The 22,479-nt window shown below is 44.8% G+C and overlaps 1 protein-coding gene across 4 annotated transcripts in view; it reads right to left on the bottom strand.

Moving 5' to 3' along the window:
* Window positions 1-22,479, bottom strand: part of VWF (von Willebrand factor) — a 227,162-nt gene that overhangs the window by 88,801 nt on the left and 115,882 nt on the right. For all 4 annotated transcript variants that reach the window (XR_009155943.1, XR_009155942.1, XM_058189660.1 and 1 more), the window contains exons 21-29: window positions 17,363-17,500; window positions 15,704-15,853; window positions 12,238-12,378; window positions 11,402-11,521; window positions 9,955-10,111; window positions 7,121-7,279; window positions 4,690-4,825; window positions 1,381-2,729; window positions 508-627 (exon numbers count right to left, since the gene is read on the bottom strand). Coding sequence is in view for 2 of the 4 variants with exons in the window: in XM_058189660.1 (XP_058045643.1) it covers window positions 508-627; window positions 1,381-2,729; window positions 4,690-4,825; window positions 7,121-7,279; window positions 9,955-10,111; window positions 11,402-11,521; window positions 12,238-12,378; window positions 15,704-15,853; window positions 17,363-17,500 (2,470 nt within the window). In the remaining 2 variants the exon portion in view is untranslated. The remainder of the gene's footprint in view (window positions 1-507; window positions 628-1,380; window positions 2,730-4,689; window positions 4,826-7,120; window positions 7,280-9,954; window positions 10,112-11,401; window positions 11,522-12,237; window positions 12,379-15,703; window positions 15,854-17,362; window positions 17,501-22,479) is intronic.

The following is a 22,479-nucleotide window of genomic DNA, read 5'->3' on the forward strand; positions in this document are numbered from 1 at the left end:
CCTGCAACCCTCTGCCAGTGGAAACAGAGCTCGGGAGGGCCGTCTGCAGCCCTTCCAAACTCTGTTTTCACTGGATAGAAGCACCATGGGCCGATCCTTCGCTGTTTCCAGGGTGGTCCCGCAGGCCAGATCTCAGCACCCCGGGCCTTGAGTTTAACACCCCTGATTTACAGCATTCTCTGGTTGGTTTACAGAGTCAGCCGATTGTCCCCCAACAATCTGGGTCCTCATTTTACTGACCTCAGAAGGATGGAAGGCTGAGTCAATGCTGAGCTGGTCAGGATCGAACTCCTGACTGTGGGGAGAGTCAGCCTGCAATACCGCATTCTAAACAGTGCGCCACCAGGGCTCTTGAGATGAGGTAGATTCCTGCGCTAATGTTTACAATGGTTCACAAAGATAGATCAACATTCTTTTTAAGAAGAGTTTATGGGTTTACTTCAAAGCCGCCTTCTTGTAGACAACAAATTCAGAACATCCTGAAGCCTAAAATGAAGTGATACTCACCCACGTCAGCGTGTTCAATAAATGCTTTCACAAAACGTTTCATTTCCTCGAACTGAGCTTCTTCAACCTCTGAGGTTCCATCCAGAAGAAATATCACATCCATTGGCTTGGTGCAAGTTTCTGAGGAGAGTTAGCTCTTTTCATTATCAAGGTTTCTAGACTAGACAAGTGGCAAACAGCATAACTTCATAAAAATAACACAAGAAAACGAATAGAAACCTGGGGAAATAATAATTTCTGAAGAGAAATTATTATTTCTCCTCAGAATTTAATTAATTAATTAATCAATCAATTAATTAATTCTCTTCAGAAAGTAAATAATGATTTCTGAGGAGAGTTTTAAATCATTTCATTATCAGGGTTTCTAGACTAGACAACTGGCAAATAGCATAACTTCATAAAAATAACACAAGAGAACAAATATTATTTGGGGAAATAATTTCTGAGAAGAAATTATTATTTCGCTTCAGAAATTATTAATTAATTAATTAATTCTCTTCAGAAATTAAATAATAATTTCTGAGGAGAGTTTTAAATCTTTTCATTATTATGGTTTCTAGATTAGATAACTGGCAAACAGCATAACTTCATAAAAATAACACAAGAGAACAAGTAGAAACTTGGGGAAATAATGATAATTTTTTAAAAGTCATCAGAAAGAAGGCTAACAACCAGATGACTGCAAGGAATATAAATCCTTCTATTCCCTACCATTCAGTCAGAGCTGAAGAAGCTTCTTGGATGAGAATGAAATGTCTTCGAGGGGGAAAAAAAACAAAGAAAGTCCAGTTGTCTCTTGAAAAAGCACCTTCAGGACAACCATTTTAGCCTCTATTCTCAGGTTTAATAAAAAATAAATAAACCACACCTTACCTTTCTTTGAGCAGCAAGTTTTGAATACCAGGTCAGGCCCTTCTTTGATGAGGTTGTTAAAGCCTTCTATGATAATAGGAGTCTGTGGCTGGCTTATTTCTTGGAGTTCCTGGATGTCTGCATTAGGCCTTATGCCAATAGGAATTACTTGGACGTCGCTGGATGGGCGAGTGATAGTATCTGTGGCAGGATTTGCAGTGACCATGTAGACCAAGTGCGGCACTTGCTCCATTCTTCTGTTGGTGGTAAACGACTGTTCGGAGACAAAGTTGAGAGCCTGTCCAGTGTTGGTCGCATTTCCTCCCTGGAATTTCATCTCCCGCACCTTCTTAATCAGGAATTCCTTGGATTGACGGTCCCTGAAAGAATGCTCCACGGTGATGGTGAAGGAATACTGGAGGATGCTAATCTGAATGGTCTCTTCTCCCACTTCCAACTCCTGGATAGTACGGATGAGAAACTCTTTGATGGTGTCAAAATTGCTCTTGCCGACTTTGTGGGAGCCTTCAATTAAGAAGACAATGTCGAGGATCTTTTCAATGGATATCGAGGTCTTCGTAGAAAATCCCTCTGGAAGGAATGTCCTTGCTTCCACACTGGGGAGAGTCGGGATTGGGCGTTGGGTGGAAAGAACCGCGCTGACTTCAGGCACAAGGCCACAGAAGTAATCGATGATTTCATCCTTACGTTGTCTCAACTCAAGGACGTTGTCCATTAGGAAAGCTCTGTTTTCTGGAGACTGCTGTTCGATTAGTCGAATTTGTTCAGTGCTTGCATGGGGCCCAAGGCCGATGGGTATCACAATAATGTTCTTTCTTTTCAGAAGTGGGAAGATCCCCTGAATTCTCTTGGGGTCCTTGCTTGCCATGAATAGCACAGCAATTCGGGCAGCGTTTGTTCGTGGCGCCTTGCCGAACACGTGGAACACAACGTATTTGAGAACCTCGGCTGCAGAGGCTACATCCCCGCCCGTGTATTTTATATTTTGCACAATCTTCTTCATTTTAGTTGACTTCTTAATATCCTTCAGGCCAAGGTAAATGTGTGAGCCGGTACGGTATTCCAGCACTGCCAAGCGGATCCTTTTTTGGGAGATGTGGAGTTTTTCCATCATGCTAATTACGAAATTTTTCAACTCGTCAAAATCACTCTCAGAAAGCTTATTGGAACCATCCATTAAGATGGCCAGGTCCATCATTTTGCTACAGGAATATTCACGTGGGACTACTTCTTCTTCCTCCTCTTCCTCTTCTTCTTCCTCTTCTTCATTTGGGCTAGCAGTGGTCAAGAATTTGCCAATCTCTTCTGGATCACACGGGCGGCATGTCAGGTTGCGTATTTCACAATGGCTAACAAAAGTAGGAAAAACAAACAGTTAAAACTCCGTTTTCAACTTCTGTTTTCAACTTTGTTAAAAGATTAAATGTAGGCTGAGCCTGAGGGAGGAGTCAAACGTGTCATTAGTCTGGAGTTCCTTTGAGCCCACAAAAGATCACCTTGAATTCCATTGACTCTTATCTACCACCAATTTACTTTGACTTTCAGTAGCTCAGAATCTTGTAGAGAGCATTAGCATACAATAAAAAAAAAAGAAAAGAAAAATAATTGCTACCAACCTGCCTTCCATTGAGGACCTGTATATTGCATGAATCAAGAAGAGGGCCGTGAAAATATTTACAGATCCCTCACATCCAGGACATAAACTCTTTCAACCCTCAAAACGACACTATAGAGCACTGCACACCAGAACAACTAGACACAAGAACAGTTTTTTCCCGAAGGCCATCACTCTGCTAAGCAAATAATTCCATCAACACTGTCAAACTATTTACTAAATCTGCACTACTATTAATCTTCTCATCGTTCCCATCACCAATCTCTTTCCACTTATGACTGTATGACTGTAACTTTGTTGCTGGCAATCCTTATGATTTATATTGATATATTGACCATCAATTGTGTTGTAAATGTTGTACCTTGATGAATATATCTTTTCTTTTATGTACACTGAGAGCATCTGCACCAAGACAAATTCCTTGTGTGTCCAATCACACTTGGCCAATAAAAAATTCTATTCTATTCTATTCTATTCTATTCTATTCTATTCTATTCTATTCTATTCTATTCTATTCTATTCTATTCTATTCTATTCTAAACCTATAATAATTTGAACTGCTGTACTCCTGATTTCCTGTGCTTGACTTTAATTTTTTTTAAAAATGTTTCTTTGCATTTCAATAATTCTAACACTTTTAAAGTTAGGAGTCCCTGTGGATTTTATTCCGCTAGTTGTTGCTGACTCTATGGGGCAGTGATCATCTCTATTTCAAGGCCATTGAGCCAGTGCTGTCTGAAGACATTTTCCTTGTTATGTCCACACTGAAGTGCTATCTATTTATCTACTCACATTTACATGTTTTTAAACTGCTAGGTTGGCAAGAGCTGAGGTGAGGGCAGGAGCTCACCCCATTGAATGGCGCCTGGGTCTCGAACTAGGGCTGCCAGCTTTCTAGCTGAGAAGTCCAGTGTTTTAACCACTGAGCCACTGCACTGCCCCTTTAGAATAAAGACAATTCTGATAATCAATATCATTTTTCAAGGCTTTGAAAAGCGTGCTTCCAAATTATGGGTCAGTATCAGAAACCAGCAAGCAGCTGGATGTTTTTCATTCAATACAACAAAATTGATCGATCTGAAAGTAATAATTTGAATTCTTTATTGAAGAGGTGGATAAGAGAGATGGAAAAAAGAAACATTGATATGGAATGCTTGAGAGAGAAAAAGGAGGCTCAAATAAGCATCCCACAACCAGCCTCCCAAATTTTTTTTTTTAGAAAGAACCTGAGGATTGTGTTCTCCCAAGATAAGAATTATTGAAGTAATTCTATATATAAATAGAAGCCAATCATATTTTATTTATAAATTAATAACAGTGGCTTGGCTTAGCTATTTTTTTAAAAAAATTCTATTTCATGGAAAAAGAGAGCATTCAATTTAAAAATAAACTCCATGTTTTAAGAATCGGAAAACTTTCTATCCTCAAAAAATGTTAATGTTAATGTTAACCACACAACCACACAGCATCCCCTTGAGAATAGCTTTGGTTTTGTGAAGTGTGATTAACAATCCCCCAGGAACCCTTAAGATGGATGCAACTGGTCCGTTTAGAAAACCTTGCCAAAATCCTAACTCATATACTTTTACTAAAACTGAGAGCTATGGAGGGCACATGCATTATAATATACGTTTCTTCTCTGCCCTAATTGAACCTATCGCCTCTCTTAAATTCCACAAAGTTCTCTGTTTTACCAGGATCGGCAGAGCTGAGGATTCTCCGAGTTCAAAACGATCTTTTTCCCATGAGAAATCCTGCGTCCTTCTGCTTCGCACACCGGACATTCTTCGAGTTTGATACAAGACTCGGAAAGCTCATCAAGAATTTTTCCTGTTTTACAAAAGTGTTGGAGAATGAATTTAATTTCTTTATTTTAAAAAATATATGCAACAATATATCCCGACATTTTAAATATTTAGCCTCTCCCTTGGAAACTTAATAAGAACTCCGAATAGAATAGAATAGAATAGAATAGAATAGAATAGAATAGAATAGAATAGAATAGAATAGAATATATGGAATGGAATAGAATAGAATAGAATAGAATAGAATAGAATAGAATAGAATAGAATAGAATAGAATAGAAAGTATGGAATGGAATGGAATAAAATGAGATGGAATGGGATGGAATGGAATAGAATGGGATAGAATAGAATAGAGTAGAATAGAATAAAATATGGAATGGAATGGAATAGAATAGAATAGAATAGAATAGAATAGAATAGAATAGAATAGAATAGAATAGAATAGAATAGAAAATATGGAATGGAATGGAATGGAATGGAATGGAATAGAATAGAATAGAATAGAATAGAATAGAATAGAATAGAATAGAATAGAAAATATGGAACGGAATAGAATAGAATAGAATAGAATAGAATAGAATAGAATAGAATAGAATAGAATAGAATAGAATAGAATAGAATAGAATAGAAAATATGGAACGGAATGGAATAGAATAGAATAGAATAGAATAGAATAGAATAGAATAGAATAGAATAGAATAGAATAGAATAGAATAGAATAGAATAGAATAGAATAGAACCTCCTAAAGGAAGGTTAAGTAGAGTTATTATCTCTGGGGCTGCTCTACTAGATGAAACCAACTTAGCTAACATGACTGGAGAGATGAGATGAAGGACTTCATTCTAACCACGCAACCCCATTTCCCAAATCTGAATTATGTTGCATCTCCAATCAGTTGTGACCAAATGTCATCACTGATCCAAACATTGGGAAGTTGAGGGACAACAGGAAACCCCATAACTTGCTTCTCCCTACTTCAAAAGAGAGAAAATAATCCTATTAGGTCATGCCCTTGTCGGAATCTGAATCTGCGGAGGAAGGCAAGTCGGAATTGTAGCTGACGGAGATCGAGGGGGTGGCTTTATTTATTTATTTATCATATTTATATACCGCCCTATCTCCCTAGGGACTCAGGGCGGTTCACAAGCAAATAAAAATACATATAAATACAGGATAAAATAACAATTAAAAAACTTATTCTACATAGCCCAATTAATTTAAAAAACCATATCCATAAAAAACCCATTAAAAACAATATAAAACCAATATAAAATTTAAAATCTACTCCAGTTAGCTTGGGAGGGAGATGAGGAGGAGCAGGCCCAATCAGGCCATGGCGTTTCAGAATTGGAGGTGGCTTGTAGGCAGGGAGGAAAGGGGACAGGATGACCAAAAGGGGTTAAGCAGTGAACATGGGAGACAGAGCTCAGGAGATGAGCAAGGACTACCCCTTTCTGATCCCCAAGCAAAGAGAGTGGAGAGAAGGCAAAAACAGCATAGACTGACATGACTACTCAGGAGAGCATTCCCCCCCCTCTTCACAAGGCACACCTGGGGACTGAGACTTAAGGGAGGGTTAGGGCTTGTCAGGAACAAATGCTGAATTCCTGGAGTGTTGAGTGGCGATGTTTGAACTTTCCGGATTCCTTGCATTCTTTCTGGATTTCTTGCTTTGCAGCCGTCCAGAGTTGGGCTGGACTACTTGCAGCCAGAGGCTGCTGGAGAGGTGTGGTGTGTGTGTGTGTGTGTGTGTGTGTGTGTGTGTGTGTGTATGATTACTTTGCTCTGGGGCTTGCCAGAAATGTAGGAGCATTTGGAAAAATTTGGAGCAATAAAGGGGCGGTTTGAACAGCCAGTTGCCCATGTTACTTCTGTGCCATGTCCTGGGTCATCACCAGTGGTGGTATACAGCCGCTTCTATCCAATTCAGGTGAACTGGTAGCGGCAGCTGCGGGTGGCTCAGCCCACCCGCCCGGACATAATCACAGCCCATTTATCCACATTTTTGATGCTCTGCGCATGCATGGAGATGGCAAGCATCAGGGGTGGGTTCTACTTACCTTTATTATCGGTTCGCGCTTCTGCGTTTGCGCAGAAGAGTTTTGATGACATTTGAGCCTCCCACAGGTTTTACTACCGGTTCTATAAAACCGGTCTGAACCGGGGGCAACCCACCGCTGGCGCGCATGCTCATATTTGTGAACCGCTAACAAAGGTAAGCGAATACCACCCCTGGTCATCACATATTATTTAAGTAAGAGTGAAACTCCAAGTAAGATCCTCCTGACCAGACGTAACACGTGGAGTGGAGATGCTTACCTGAAGGACAGTGTGGATGGCATCCTTCAACACACTTCATGGGACATGCTATTGGATCCATGTGCTGGCATGTCCTTGGACAGGCAGGGCCACAACTGTTGTATCGCCATTCACACTGATATTCTTCCTCCACTTTGTTCATGCTTTCACAACTTTGTGCTACAAAATACCAAATTAAAAAACGATGGGATGCTTGTGCCATGTAATCATTTCCATTTTTTTAAAAAGTGCACATCTGAGCTTGGCTGTTTTCTTGCGGACGTTTCATTACCCAAACTAGGTAAAATCATCACTGCTAGCATCATCACTAGCACTGATGATGCTACCTAGTTGGGTAATGTGCTATGTGCTATGTTCCTTCTTGCTTCAAACGCTCTACCATCATCCCAGTGCCGAAGAAGCCCACCATCAAGGAACTGAATGACTACAGACCAGTTGCTCTAACATCTGTAGTCATGAAAACCTTTGAAAGGCTAGTGCTTTCCTACCTGAAAACCATCACGAATCCGCTCTTAGACCCCTTGCAATTTGCATACCGAGCAAATAGATCAACAGATGATGCTGTTAATATGGCTCTGCACTACATCCTACAACATCTTGAGTCTCCAAAGACCTATGCAAGGGTCCTTTTTGTAGACTTTAGTTCAGCATTCAATACCATCATTCCAGACATTCTTCTAACTAAGCTAAACCAGCTACAGGTACCGGAACAGACTTGTAAGTGGATCACAAGCTTCCTAACAAACAGGAAGCAGCAGGTGAAGCTAAGCAAGATCACATCAAATACCTGTACAATTAGCACAGGGGCCCCCAAGGCTGTGTGCTCTCCCACTTCTCTTCTCTCTGTATACCAATGACTGCATCTCCAATGATCCATTTGTTAAGCTACTGAAGTTCGCAGATGACACAACAGTGATTGGTCTCATTCGAGACAATGACGAATCCGATATAGACGAGAGGTCGAACGACTAGCCTTGTGGTGCAACCAAAACCATCTGGAACGGAACACACTCAAAACCGTAGAAATGGTGGTAGACTTTAGGAAACACCCTTCCATACTTCCACCTCTCACAATACTTGACAACACAGTATCAACAGTAGAAACCTTCAAATTTCTGGGTTCTATCATATCGCAAGATCTCAAATGGACAGCTAACATCAAAACATCATTAAAAAGGACAACAAAGAATGTTCTTTCTGCGCCAACTCAGTAAGCTCAAACTGCCCAAGGAGCTGCTGATCCAATTCTACAGAGGAATTATTGAGTCTGTCATTTGCACCTCTATAACTGTCTGGTTCGGTTCTGCAACCCAACAAGAAAAACACAGACTTCAGAGGATAATTAGAACTGCAGGAAAAAGAATTGCTACCAACTTGCCTTCCATTGAGGACCTGTATACTGCACGAATCAAGAAGAGGGCCGTGAAAATATTTGCAGATCCCCCGCATCCTGGACATAAACTGTTTCAACTCCTACCCTCAAAACGACGCTATAGAGCACTGCACACCAGAACAACTAGACACAAGAACAGTTTTTTCCCGAAGGCCATCACTCTGCTAAACAAATAATTCCCTCAACACTGTCAGACTATTTACTGAATCTGCACTACTATTAATCGTTTCATAGTTCCCATCACCAATCTCTTTCCACTTATGACTGTATGACTATAACTTGTTGCTGGCAATCCTTATGATTTATATTGATATATTGACCATCAATTGTGTTGTAAATGTTGTACCTTGATGAACGTATCTTTTCTTTTATGTACACTGAGAGCATATGCACCAAGACAAATTCCTTGTGTGTCCAATCACACTTGGCCAATAAAATTCTATTCTATTCTATTCTAATAAAACATCTGCCTAACCCTATATCATTTCAGACAAATGACTGTCCAACCTCTTCTTAAAAGCGTCAAGTGTTGGAGCATTCAAGACTTCTGCAGGAAAATTGTTCCACTGACTAATGATTCTAACTGTCAGGAAATTTCTCCTTAGTTCTGCATTGGACCTCTCCTTGATTGGTTTCCATCCATGGTTTCTTGTCTTGCCTTCTGGTGCTTTGGAAAATAGGTTGAAACCTGTCTTTATTGGAAGACTGCTATCGTCACTCCATGTCCTTCTTTTCTCCAGAGCAGATATACCTAGTTCCTGCAACCGTTCTTATATCTTTTAGCCTCCAATCCCCTAATCAACTTTGGGCTCTTTTCTGCATTCTCTCTCTCTCCCCCTTCTCCCTTCCTCTCTCCCTCTCCCTCTCCCTCTCTCTATCTCTCTCCATCCCTCTCCCATCTCTCTTTCTCTCCCCCTCCCTCCCCCTCTTCCTCTCTCTATCTCTCTCCATCTCCCTCTGTCTCCCTCTCTACATCCTTCCCCCTCTTCCTTTCTCTATTTCTCTCCATCCCTCCCCCTCTCTTTCTCCCTCCCTCTTTCCCCCTCTCTCTCCCTCCCTCCCCCTTTCCTCTCTATCTCTCCATCTCTCCCCACTTCCTCTCTCCCTCTCTCCATCCTTCCCCTCTCCTCTCCCTCCTCCCCCTCTCTCCCTCCCTCCCCCTCTTCATCTCTCTATCTCTCTCCATCTCTCCTCATCTCCCTCTCTCTCCCTCTCTCCATCCTTCCCCTCTCTCTCCTCTCCCTCCCTCCCCTCTTCATCTCTATCTCTCCATCTCTCCTCATCTCCTCTCTCCTCTCCTCCCTCCCTCCCTCCCCTCTCCCTCCCTCCCCTCTTCATCTCTCTATCTCTCTCCATCTCTCCTCATCTCCCTCTCCCTCCCTCCCTCCCTCCCCCCTCTGTGTGAAAGTAGATTAGTTCATATTCTCTCCCCAGCACTTACGGCATAGAGTAGGAGTCCTCCAGTTGATCACAGCTCCTTTCTGGGCACAAGCATGGGCATAAGCAGCAATGGCATCACAGAAACAGGCACAATCCCCAATGGACTCACAAACACAGGTGTCGTATGTGCAGATCTCCACATAAGGCTCAGGATCCACCTATGATGGAAGTAGTACAAGTCAAACTCTTACACCCTTGAGAAGACTTCCGCAGCTTCAAGGAACAAGGTGATTCGCATTTACAAGGAGACGCGCCTTCTCATCAAACTCTAAATTTTAGGAGGTCCCCTAAACCAGCTCCCGCCAACAGTGAGCTCTTTAGGACAAGGAACCCATCTCAAGGGCAGGTCAACCAGTTTCACAGCTGGGCAGGAGAAATTAGATTCTTCTGCTACTTCGTCTCAGATTGCCAAATTAGAAAGAAATGGGAGGCCAAACAATATCTGTTACCAGAATGGAAGGAGCACTTTGCAACATTAAGCACCAAACAGCTGAAGAAGCTTCTAAAATGAGAAGCAAAACGTCTTCAACAGAAAAAACAAGAAAGTCGAGGTGCCTCCTGAAAAAAGCACCTTTGGGACAACCATGATCTGGATGACTGTGAATCTTTGCACACTTTTGGCTGTGCAGTTTGGGACGAACACCCTTTGAATGGTGTGGGAGTAGGAATGGATTTCCAGAGGAAAAAATGCAAGACAACAGGAACCAAGAGAGCCATTCAGATGACTCTGAGGACACAGATAAACCTCCAGGTGCTTCAGGGACCCTCTAAAAGGATGCAAATGACCAGCTGTCTGCAAGGAGTATTAATCCTCCCATTCCCCACTATCCTGTCAGTGGTGAAGAAGTTTCTCGGATGAGAAAGCGAAACGTCTTCAAAAGAAAAAAGTTGCTTCCTGGAAAAAAAGACAACCATGACCTGGATGACTGAGAATCTCTGCAGACTTTTAGCTATACAATTTGGGATGAATGCCCTTGGAATGATGTGGGAATAGGAATGGATTTCCAGGGGGAAAAAATTGCAGACTACAGGAACCATTTGCACTACTCAGGTGACCCTGAGAACACAGTTAAACCTCCAACAAAAAACAAGGAAGTCCAGTTGCTTCCTGAAAAAGCATCTTTGGAGCATCAAAACACTAAGCGCCTGCAGGATACAAATTTGTATTGGTCAACAGGAGCAGAAATTTAGTTTTCCGAGCTTTCAGACTCCTGATGGAATCGATCCTCAGGGAACTTCTCAGGATTTGTCAAGTCTGAAAGCTCGGAAAACTGAACCTCTGATCCCGCTGACTGACCCAGATTGGATCCTATGACATTATCCTGGGATGCGTATATTCGCCTTCATTCGTACTAAGCATCACGGTTAGTGATTAATTCAACTGAGAAATGGTTGTCCAGCCATGGGAACCAGAATGAGAATTATTATCTGGATAAGAAATGGCTTACCAGTTTTTTGCATTCTTTGAAGAGATCGCTATTCAAGACGCTGCACGAGGTCTCCACCATCACCTGTTTTACGACGTTACCGTTGCACAGTGAAGACACCAAGTCCTGCCCTTGGGAAAGCTGCAAAAAGAGAAGAAACACATTATAATGCCAGGAAAGGTGGCAGCTATAGATTACCTATCAATTTAGCATCTTCATAGCAAAAAAAAAAAAGGACATGGTGGCTCAGTGGCTGAGCTTGTCGATCAAAAGGTCGACAGTTCAGCGGTTCGAATCCCTAGTGCCGTGTAACGGGGTGAGCTCCTCTTATTTTTCCTAGCTTCTGCCAACCTAGCAGTTCGAAAGCAGGTAAAAAATGCAAATAGAAAAAATAAGGACCATCTTTGGTGGGAAGATAACAGTGTCCCATGTGCCTTTGGCGTTGAGTCATGCCGGCCACATGACCACAGAGACGTCTTCGGACAGCGCTGGCTCTTTGGCTTTGAAACGGAGATGAGCACTGCCCCCTAGAGTCAGAAATGACTAGCACCAGTGGTGGGATTCAAATAATTTAACAACCGGTTCTCTGCCCTAATGATTTCTTCCAACAACCAGTTCACAAACTGCTTAGAAAGTTAACAACCGGTTCTGCCGAAGTGGTGAGAACTGGTTGAATCCCATCACTGACTAGCACGTATGTGCGAAGGGAACTTCTTTCTCATTAGCCATGTTAGAGTTGGAGGTTCTAAGATAATCTGCTGGTTTTCCTACCCTGACATGAAAACATTCTGAAACACAGACAGACACCCGCCACCATCCAAGGTGCAACACATACTATTTTTTTTTTTTACAAATACCTTTCTGACATCAGCACACTGTGAATGAACCTTCCAAGAATTCCCAAAGTCACTCGGATCAACTTCAATCTGCCTCCGGCTGCTTCTCAGATCGTTGTTTGGAACGCCATCGAAATTCCCACACAGGCCACAGACTTTATCCTTTCAAGGAACGAGCCAAAGAAATGTCACCTTCTTTATACTTCAACAGGAAGACTATTAATTAATTAATTAATTAATATTGAGACCATTCATTAATGGGTAGCAGTGTTCCAATATCTCAGGGGCTGCCACACAAGACGGCAGGACAAGAAGCAATGAGTGGAAACTAATCAAGGAGAGAAGCAACTTAGAACTAAGGAGAAATTTCATGACAGTGAGAGCAATTCATCGGTGGAACAACTTGCCTCCAGAAGTTGTGAATGCTCCAACACTGGAAGTTTTTAAGAAGAGATTGGACAACCAGTTGTCTGAAGTAGTGTAGGATTTCTTGCCTAAGCAGGGGGTTGGACTAGAAGACCTCCAAGGTCACTTCTAACTCTGATAGTCTGTTCTGTTCTGTTCTGTTCTGTTCTAACTGAAGACAAATTCCTTGTGTGTCCAATCACACTTGGCCAATAAATAATTCTATTCTATTCTTTTATTTATTTATTTATTTATTTATTAATCATATTTATATCCCGCCCTATCTCCCGAAGGACTCAGGGCGGTTTACAGGCACTTAAAAAACACATAAACACATAAATACAATATAAAAACAATTAAAAAACTTATTCTATAAGCCCGTTATTAAAATATAAAACAAAAACCCAATTAAAACCCATAAATTTAAAATCTAGCCCAGTCCTGCACAATTAAATAGGTATGTTTTAAGCCAGCGGAAGGTCCGAAGGTCCGAAGCTGACGAAGTCCGGGGTAGTTCGTTCAGAGGGTGGGAGCCCCACAGAAGGCCCTTCCCCTGGGCGCCGCCAGACGACATTGCCTCGCTGACGGCACCCTGAGGAGACCCTCTCTGTGAGAGCGCACGGGTCGGTGAGAGGTATTCGGTAGCAGTAGGCGGTCCCGTAAATAACCCGGCCCAATGCCATGGGGCGCTTTAAAGGTGGTCACCAAAACCTTGGAGCGCACCCGAAGGCCACAGGTAGCCAGTGCAGTCTGCGCAGGATGGTGTCATGCGGGAGCCACGAGGGCTCCATCTATCACCAGCGCAGCCGCATCCTGGACTAACTGCAGCCCCCGGATGCCCTTCAAGGGGAGCCCCATGTAGAGAGCATTGCAGTAATCCAGGCGAGACGTCACGAGTGCGTGAGTGACCGTGCATAGGGCATCCCGGTCCAGAAAGGGGCGCAACTGGCGTACCAGGCGAACCTGGTAGAACGCTCTCCTGGAGACGGCCGTCAAATGATCTTCTAGAGACAGCCGTTCATCCAGGGGGGCGCCTAAGTTGCGAACCCTCTCCATCGGGGCCACTGACTCGCCACCGATGGTCAGCCGCGGATTTAGCTGGCTGTACCGGGGTGCCGGCATCCACAGCCACCCCGTCTTGGCGGGAATGTGCTTGAGCCCGGTTCTCCCCCACCAGACCCGTCGGCCTCCAGACACCGGGACAGCACTTGATAACCGTTGGGGTGGTCCGCAGAAAAGTACAACTGGGTGTCATCCGCATACAGCTGGTACTTCACACCGAAACCACTGATGATCTCACCCAGCGGCTTCATGTAGATGTTAAACAGTAGGGGCGAGAGGATCGACCCCTGCGGGACCCCACAGGTGGGGCGCCCGGGCCGACCTCTGCCCCTGTCAACACCGACTGCGGCCGATCGGAGAGATAGGAGGAGAACCACCAATAAACGGTGCCTCCCACTCCCAATCCCTCCAACCGGCGCAGCAGGATACCATGGTCGATGGTATCGAAAGCCGCTGAGAGGTCTAATAGGACCAGGGCAGAGGAACAACCCCTATCCCTGGCCCTCCAGAGATCATCCACCAACGCGACCAAAGCCGTCTCCGTGCTGTAACCGGGCCGGAAACCGGACTGGAACGGGTCTAGATAGACAGTTTCATCCAGGTGTAAGGGAAACTGATATGCCACCATACTCTCTACAACCTTCGCCATGAAGCGAAGGTTGGAGACCGGACGATAATTACCTAAAACAGCCGGGTCCAGGGAAGGCTTCTTAAGGAGGGGCCTCACCACCGCCTCTTTCAAGGCGGCCGGGAAGATGCCCTCCACCAAAGAAGCAATCGTAATCGCCTGGAGCCAGCCTCGTGTCACCTCCCGAGTGGCCAGCACCAGCCAGGAGGGGCACGGGTCCAGTAAACACGTGGTGGCATTCAGCCTACCCAACAACCTGTCCATGTCCTCGGGAGCCACAGGGTCAAACTCATCCCAAACAATATCGCCAAGACCACCCTCGAGCATCTCACCCGCGTCACCGCAATCTTGGTCCAGACCATCCCGAAGCTGAACGATTTTATCGTATAGATAACCGTTAAACTCCTCAGCACGTCCCTGCAACGGGTCATCCCGCTCCCCCTGGTGTAGGAGGGAGCGAGTCACCCGAAACAGGGCGGCTGGGCGGTTATCTGCCGATGCAATGAGGGAGGAGGCGTAGCTACGCCTCGCTTCCCTCAATGCCACTAGGTAAGTCCTAGTATAGGACTTCACTAGTGTCCGATCAGCTCCCGAACGGCTAGACCTCCAGGAACTCTCTAGGCGTCTTCTCCGGCGCTTCATCCCTCTCAGCTCCTCGGAGAACCAAGGAGCCGGTTGGGACCTGCGCCGGGTCAGAGGCCGCAAAGGCACGACATGGTTCTGTTTTCTGTTCTGTTGTATTCTATTCTGTTCTTTTCTACACTGAAGACAAATTCCTTGTGTGTCCAACCATACTAAGCCAATAAAGAATTCTATTCTGTTCTGTTCTGTTCTGTTCTAATGTACATAACTAAGTAAACAAGCTATTATTAATTTAGAATCTGAGTCATGGCAACTGGATTTCTTTTCTTTTTCAATCTAAAACATTTCTCTGCTTCTTCAAGAAGCTTCTTCAGTTTGAGGGTCTCCCTAACCAACTTGCTTGGGCTGAAGACGCTACTCGGAGAAGCAGCGAAACATTTCCAAGGCAAAAAGAAAACAAGACTAATTGCCATGATGCTACTTCCAGATAACTCTATCTAGTTGACTGAGAATCTTCCTCAGAATTGGTATTCAGCCGGTTCATACAGGTTCAGGCGAACCGGTACCAGCGACCAGCCCACCCTCCTCAGCGCTATGCCCTCCTATTTAGCCACGTTTTCTAAGCCGTGCGCATGCGTGCAAGCCGTGCATACAAGCAAAATACATGCGTGGAAGGCCACATGCATGCACGGAAGGCGTGCAAGCACATTTTCGGTGCGTGGCGAACCGGTGTTAAAATTATGCGAAACCCACCTTTGATCTTCATCAACATACAAGCTGTTGCTAAGTAATAAATCAGAAGTTACTTACTTTGTAGTTTTCTTTCAAGATAACAGTAATCCCCATGTTTTGATCCCAAGTCAAGGAGATTCTCCCTCGTCCCAGTATCAGAATATAGTAGCGGCCAGACTTCAAAATTTCCACGTTGCCTTCTTCTCTCGGAGGTGTGAGGACATTAATCTTCATGAGAAAAAAATAAAATACAGAACTTTAAACAATGGGAGTCCAGGTCAGCCTTTAATAAGGGTTTGCTTTTAGCTTTAATGAACAATAGAATATTCCACGGGGCAAGAGACACTGGCTAATGTTAATTCCATTGTGAGAAAAAATTACAGTATTACAACCGTTTGTTTAGTGACTATTTGAAGTTACAACGGCACTGAGAAAGGTGACGTATGACCGTTTTTCACCCTTACGACCACTGCAGCATCCCCAGGATCAAGTGATCAAATTTCCGACGCTCGGCAACTGATTCATCTTTATGACGGTCGCAGTATCCCGGGGTCACGTGATCCCCTTTTGCGACCTTCCAACAAGGAAAGTCAATGGGGAAGCCGGATTCACTTAACAACCGTGCTACTAACTGTACGAGGGCAGTGATTCGCTTAACAACGGTGGCAAGAAAGGTTGTAAAATGGGGCCAAAATTCACTTAATAACTGCTTGCTTAGCGAAGGACGTTTTAGGCTCAACTGTGGTCGTACGGCGAGGACTATCTGTTTACAAGGCTCCATTTTGAATCAAGTGGGCACAATGAGAATATATCTGCTGAACAAAACTACGCACTGGCGACAGGAAGGACATCCGGCCATTAAGCCAGTGGTGAAATCTGAACTGGTTTACTACTGGTTCGCTGGCTGCGCATGCACGCTGCGTGCCAAATCTGTGCTGTGTGTGCGCACGCGCAGTACACACCACGGACCAAATGTGAGATAAGTGCACGCCAAAAGGAGGCATGGGGTAAGTAGAACAACGTGTGTGTGTGTGAGAGAGAGAGAGAGAGAGAGAGAGAGAGAGAGAGAGAGATCAGTTGTGGCGCACAACCTTTTTTTTTTTACTTTTAAAAGCATGTTTTTAATAACCTATTCGGTTAAAAAAAGGCTTTTAAAAGTAAAAAAAAGAAGGCTCTGACAATCGCGCGGCTCAGCTGTGATCATCAGAGCCTTTTTTTAACCTTTTAAAAGCTTTTTTTACAACTTATTCCTACCATTCAGGCGGGAAAAGTGAGCGAGCCGGAAAGAAGCGGCAAGCGGGCAAGCGGGCAACTGGGCGATTGAGTGAACATGGGCAGGGGAGGAGGGCAGGGATTTTTGCTACTGGTTCTCTGAACTACCCGCCACCATCGCTACTGGATTTGGCCGATGCAGTCCGAACCGGGAGCATTTTACCCCTGCATTAAACACTCTGCTAGCTCCATTCAGTTGCCCAGACTCCACCCCTCAAGGGGTTACGGGGTCGTTAAAAGATGATGATTTTGAATCAAGTGTTTCAAATGCCATTGCTCTCATCCTTCAGCAGGCTTAAGCAGAAAATTTCGTCTCCCTGAAGACCCGCCAGTGGGAAATATTTTCCCCTAAGGATCTGACCCGTTTCAACAGACGTCCCTCTGGAACCCTCTCAAAAGAAGCCTTCAAAATCCCCTCTTAGACAAGTGAACCTGTGGAGACAATGCGGGAGGGGGTAAACTTACTTCTCCACCGTGCAGCTCGATCTCTCCCCCGTCAAACAAAACCGTGATCCTTCGAGTGCACGTCTCTCCCGTAAAGCTGCATCCTTCTTTGGCCACAAGTATCCGAAAAGACCCAGCCCCATCGTCTTCACAGTAGTCCTTGAAAAGAAAGAAGGAGAGACAACAGCTTTTTGAAATCGGCCAACGGAACTCCATCTTCAAAGTGTTCCTCGGAACCAGAGGGTTTCCGGGAAAAAAATCGTAGGGATTCCATGGGGAGGGGGGTGGGGAACATCTCAAAAATCAACTTTAAAAATGGGTTTTAAAATAAAACCGTGCAAGGCCAGCTAACTTGACCTGAAATGAAGGTTTGTGGTTATATTTCAAATGTTTTTTCCTGATCTCCAAATTGACTGTCAGCGTTCCAGAATAACCCAACTCCAACTAAAAACTTCAAGACAGGCATTTTCCTCAAAGTTCCCATTTAACAGAGTAAGTATACTGGGACGCGGTGGCTTAGTGGGTAAGACGCTGAGCTTGTCGATCGAAAGGTTGGCAGTTCAGCGGTTCAAATCCCTAGTGCTGTGTAGCAGGGTGAGCTCCCATGAGCTTCTGCCAACCTAGCAGTTCGAAAGCACGTAAAAAATGCAAGTAGAAAAATAGGGACCACCTTTGGTGGGAAGGTAGCAGAGTTCCGTGCTCCTTTGAAATTGAGTCATGCCGGCCACATGACCACGGAGACGTCTTCGGACAGCGCTGGCTCTTCAGCTTTGAAACGGAGATGAGCACTGCCCCCTAGAGTCGGGAACAACTAGCATGTATGTGCGAGGGGAACCTTTACCTTTTTATACTGGCACATCTGGGAAAACCCGAATCAGAGGGTTCCCCTCAGTAAATTAAAACCCCAAATCCATCCCCCTAAACCCATCAGTCCGTCACATGGCCCAACCACCATCCGTCCCAACCTGAGCCATCACTTCAATCACTCCTCCTCCAGATGCAGAAGCACCATGACCTTGACCGCAGAGAAGAGTGCTATTATGTCTAACTGCAATCCCTCTACTAGATTTCCCCCCTCCTACTTCCCAAGCGCAAGAAGGTGGCAGTGTGGAATCTTCTGGTGTTCATATGGCTTCCAAAGCTGACGCCTACTATGTTAGGCAAAATGCTCAGACAATAGGAGTATATGAAAGTTGTAGGTTCAAAATATGTAGTAAAAATGTACTCAGAGACATTTGTCTGTCTGTCTGTCTGACTGTCTGTCCGTCTGACTGTCTGTCTAGATACATACATACGTACACATATACATACATACATACATACATACATACATACCAGTGGTGAAATGTAAAATTTGTTACTCCCGGTTCTGCGGGCGTGGCTTGGTGGTGATGGTGGGGTAATGTGACTGGGTGGGCGTGGCAAACTTTTTTTTTTTTACTTTTAAAAGCATTTTTTCTACAACCTCTTTGGCCGAAGTGGTTGTAAAAAAATGTTTTTAAAAGGCTCCGCTGATGATCCCAGCTGAGCTGCACAATCATCAGAGGCTTTTTTTTTTACTTTTAAAAGCATTTTTTCTACAACCTCTTTGGCCGAAGTGGTTGTAAAAAAATGTTTTTAAAAGGCTCCGCTGATGATCCCAGCTGAGCTGCACAATCATCAGAGGCTTTTTTTTTTTTTAACATTTAAGAGCATTTTTTCAGCCGAAGAAAAAATGCTTTTAAAAGTAAAAAAAAAAGCCTCTGATGATTGCACGACTCAGCTGGGGTGGGGGTGGGGCATGGATTTTTGCTACTGTTTCTCCGAAACACCCGCAGCCATCGCTACCGGATCGAGTGATCTGGTCTGAACTGGGAGCATTTTACCCCGATACATACATACATACATACATACATACATACATACATACATACATAGGATTCTGTGGGGGGAAAATATCTTCTGAAGGTTTCCATGATTGAAAAAGATTGGGAACCACCGGTCTAAAAGGATAACAGGATAACAGGGACCTTGGAGGTCTTCTAGTCCAACCCCCAGCTCAAACAGGAGACCCTGTACTATTCCAGATCAATGGCTGTCTAATCTCTTCTTAAAAACCTTCAGTGATGGAGCAGCCAGAGAAATTTCCTGATAGTGAGAACAATGAACCAGTGGAACGACCTGCCTCGTTGTGGATGCTCCAACACTGGACGTTTTTAAGAAGAGTTTGGGCAACTATTTGTCCACGATGGTATGAAGACTCCTGCCTTAAGCAGCGGGTTGAACTAGAAGATCTCCAAGGTCCCTTCCAGCCCGATTCTATGATTTATCCCTGTTGTGAGTTGTTGATATATTATTTGTACTTGGGTGATTTTAACCTTTTTAAGCCCCTCAGAGTTTTGGAGAATGGGCAGCTTCAAAACCAAAGTCTTATCCTTGGGATTTCTTGGTGCAATCCTTGCGAGTCAAACCTTGATTTTCATGCATCTGTTTTCCTCACTTTTCTCAGTGGCTGACAATAAAGAGCACAAAGATCTGAGCTTCATTGAAGATCCCCAGCAATGTAATGATGTGAAACTTGCAGTGATGGTCTATTACTTCTGACGACGTCGCCAAAGCACTTCAAGAAAAGCAATATTTTCATTCTTCCCTGTGTAATTTTACCCTTGATATGATTCAAGCCACCTCTGCATTCATTTCCCCTTAGAGCAGAGGTGTCAAATTCGATTTCGTTGAGGGCTGCATCAGGGTTGGATTTGACTTTGGGGGAGCGGGGGGTCTGGGCAGGGGCATGGCCAGCTCAACATCACTCGTGTCGGGGGCACCTGCGGTGGCCAAGTGCTAACGCAAGACTTCCCTGAGACCCCTCCCTCACCCTCATTATAATCTTCCTTCCTTCCTTCCTTCCTTCCTTCCCTCCCTCCCTCCCTCCTTCCCTTCCCTTCCCTTCCTTTTCTGCTTTTCCTTCCCTCTTCCTTCTCCTTTATTCTTCCTTCCCCTCTTTCCTTCTTTTTCCTTCCTTGCTCTCACCCCATCTTTCCTTCTTTTTCTTTGTCTTTCCTCTTTCCCTTTCTCCCTTTCCTGTCCCTTCTTGCATGCTCAAATGCAAAAGGGGGAAGCATTTCTCCTTTTGTTTTGTTTTTAGTTTGTTTTGCTAGCCCTCTGCCAGCGAAAACGGAGCCTGGGCCCCATTTTCAACTACGACGGCCTCTGCCAATGAAAACGGAGCCCCCCGAACTCTGTTTTCATTGGCAGAAGCACGGCAGGCCAATCCTTTGCTGTTTCCAGAGCGACCCCGCGGGACAAATCTTTTCCTGCGGGCCTTGAGTTTGACACCCTGTTGTGGTCCGCCAGCAGCCTGCAGAGCTGGCAACAGAGTCAGACAGCGATGAGGCTGAGGAAGAATATGGGCCAGTCCTGGAGGCTGGGGAAGGCCCGGATGAGGGCTCTGCGTAGGAGGCAGAGGGGGGGCCAGGGCCATTGGGGAGTGATGTGGAGACTCCGGAGCCCCCGGAGGCTGACAGTAGTGAGGAATAGGAGGAGCCAGTTCCTAATGCATGCATGAGAAGAGCTGCCAGAAGGCAAGAGCAGCTCAAGGTAATAGGAAACTCGGGAGGAAGGCCAAGAGATGATTGGCCCCTCCCATAAGGCTTAAAAGACCAGCAACGGCGTTTGGGCTCTTTACCGGAAAACAGCGTTGATAGCTTTGTCTTGTTGCCTTTGTTTGGCATCTTCTGAACTTTTGCCAAGAAAGGCCTTTTGTTGTGCCTCGCTCGCCCCCCTCTCCGCAGCTGGGCTCCTCTCATCTCCTGCTATCTCAGCCAGAGACTGATAGTGCAGAAGAATGTCCTGGCATGCCTCCAGCCCCCAGCCCTGGCACCATGCCCGGACAAACAGAGCAAACAAACCTCCCCCCGATAGCATGTGCGCCTGCAGCCAGCCACGAGCTGGAATTGCCGGCAGCTGGGGACGAAACGATGCAGTGGATAGATCCCCGCTTCCGGAGAATGGAGAGGTGACGTCAGCAAAAGGAAGGGAGGGGCAGGCCTGGATAAGTGCTGAGTCATGGAGCCACACCCCATGGCCTATATAAAGGATCTGCTTTCTGGCATTCTTTGAGTCAGGCAAAGTGTAATTTGGATTGCTGAAGTCACATCCTGGTCTCCTGCCTCGTTGTGGATGCTCCAACACTGGACGTTTTTAAGAAGAGTTTGGGCAACTATTTGTCCACGATGGTATGAAGACTCCTGCCTTAAGCAGCGGGTTGAACTAGAAGATCTCCAAGGTCCCTTCCAGCCCGATTCTATGATTTATCCCTGTTGTGAGTTGTTGATATATTATTTGTACTTGGGTGATTTTAACCTTTTTAAGCCCCTCAGAGTTTTGGAGAATGGGCAGCTTCAAAACCAAAGTCTTATCCTTGGGATTTCTTGGTGCAATCCTTGCGAGTCAAACCTTGATTTTCATGCATCTGTTTTCCTCACTTTTCTCAGTGGCTGACAATAAAGAGCACAAAGATCTGAGCTTCATTGAAGATCCCCAGCAATGTAATGATGTGAAACTTGCAGTGATGGTCTATTACTTCTGACGACGTCGCCAAAGCACTTCAAGAAAAGCAATATTTTCATTCTTCCCTGTGTAATTTTACCCTTGATATGATTCAAGCCACCTCTGCATTCATTTCCCCTTAGAGCAGAGGTGTCAAATTCGATTTCGTTGAGGGCTGCATCAGGGTTGGATTTGACTTTGGGGGAGCGGGGGGTCTGGGCAGGGGCATGGCCACCTCAACATCACTCGTGTCGGGGGCACCTGCGGTGGCCAAGTGCTAACGCAAGACTTCCCTGAGACCCCTCCCTCACTCTCATTATAATCTTCCTTCCTTCCTTCCTTCCTTCCTTCCTTCCCTCCCTCCCTCCCTCCTTCCCTTCCCTTCCTTTTCTGCTTTTCCTTCCCTCTTCCTTCTCCTTTATTCTTCCTTCCCCTCTTTCCTTCTTTTTCCTTCCTTGCTCTCACCCCATCTTTCCTTCTTTTTCTTTGTCTTTCCTCTTTCCCTTTCTCCCTTTCCTGTCCCTTCTTGCATGCTCAAATGCAAAAGGGGGAAACATTTCTCCTTTTGTTTTGTTTTTAGTTTGTTTTGCTAGCCCTCTGCCAGCGAAAAC

Source organism: Ahaetulla prasina, chromosome 7 (genome assembly GCF_028640845.1).
Source record: "Ahaetulla prasina isolate Xishuangbanna chromosome 7, ASM2864084v1, whole genome shotgun sequence".
Lineage (NCBI taxonomy): Eukaryota > Metazoa > Chordata > Lepidosauria > Squamata > Colubridae > Ahaetulla > Ahaetulla prasina.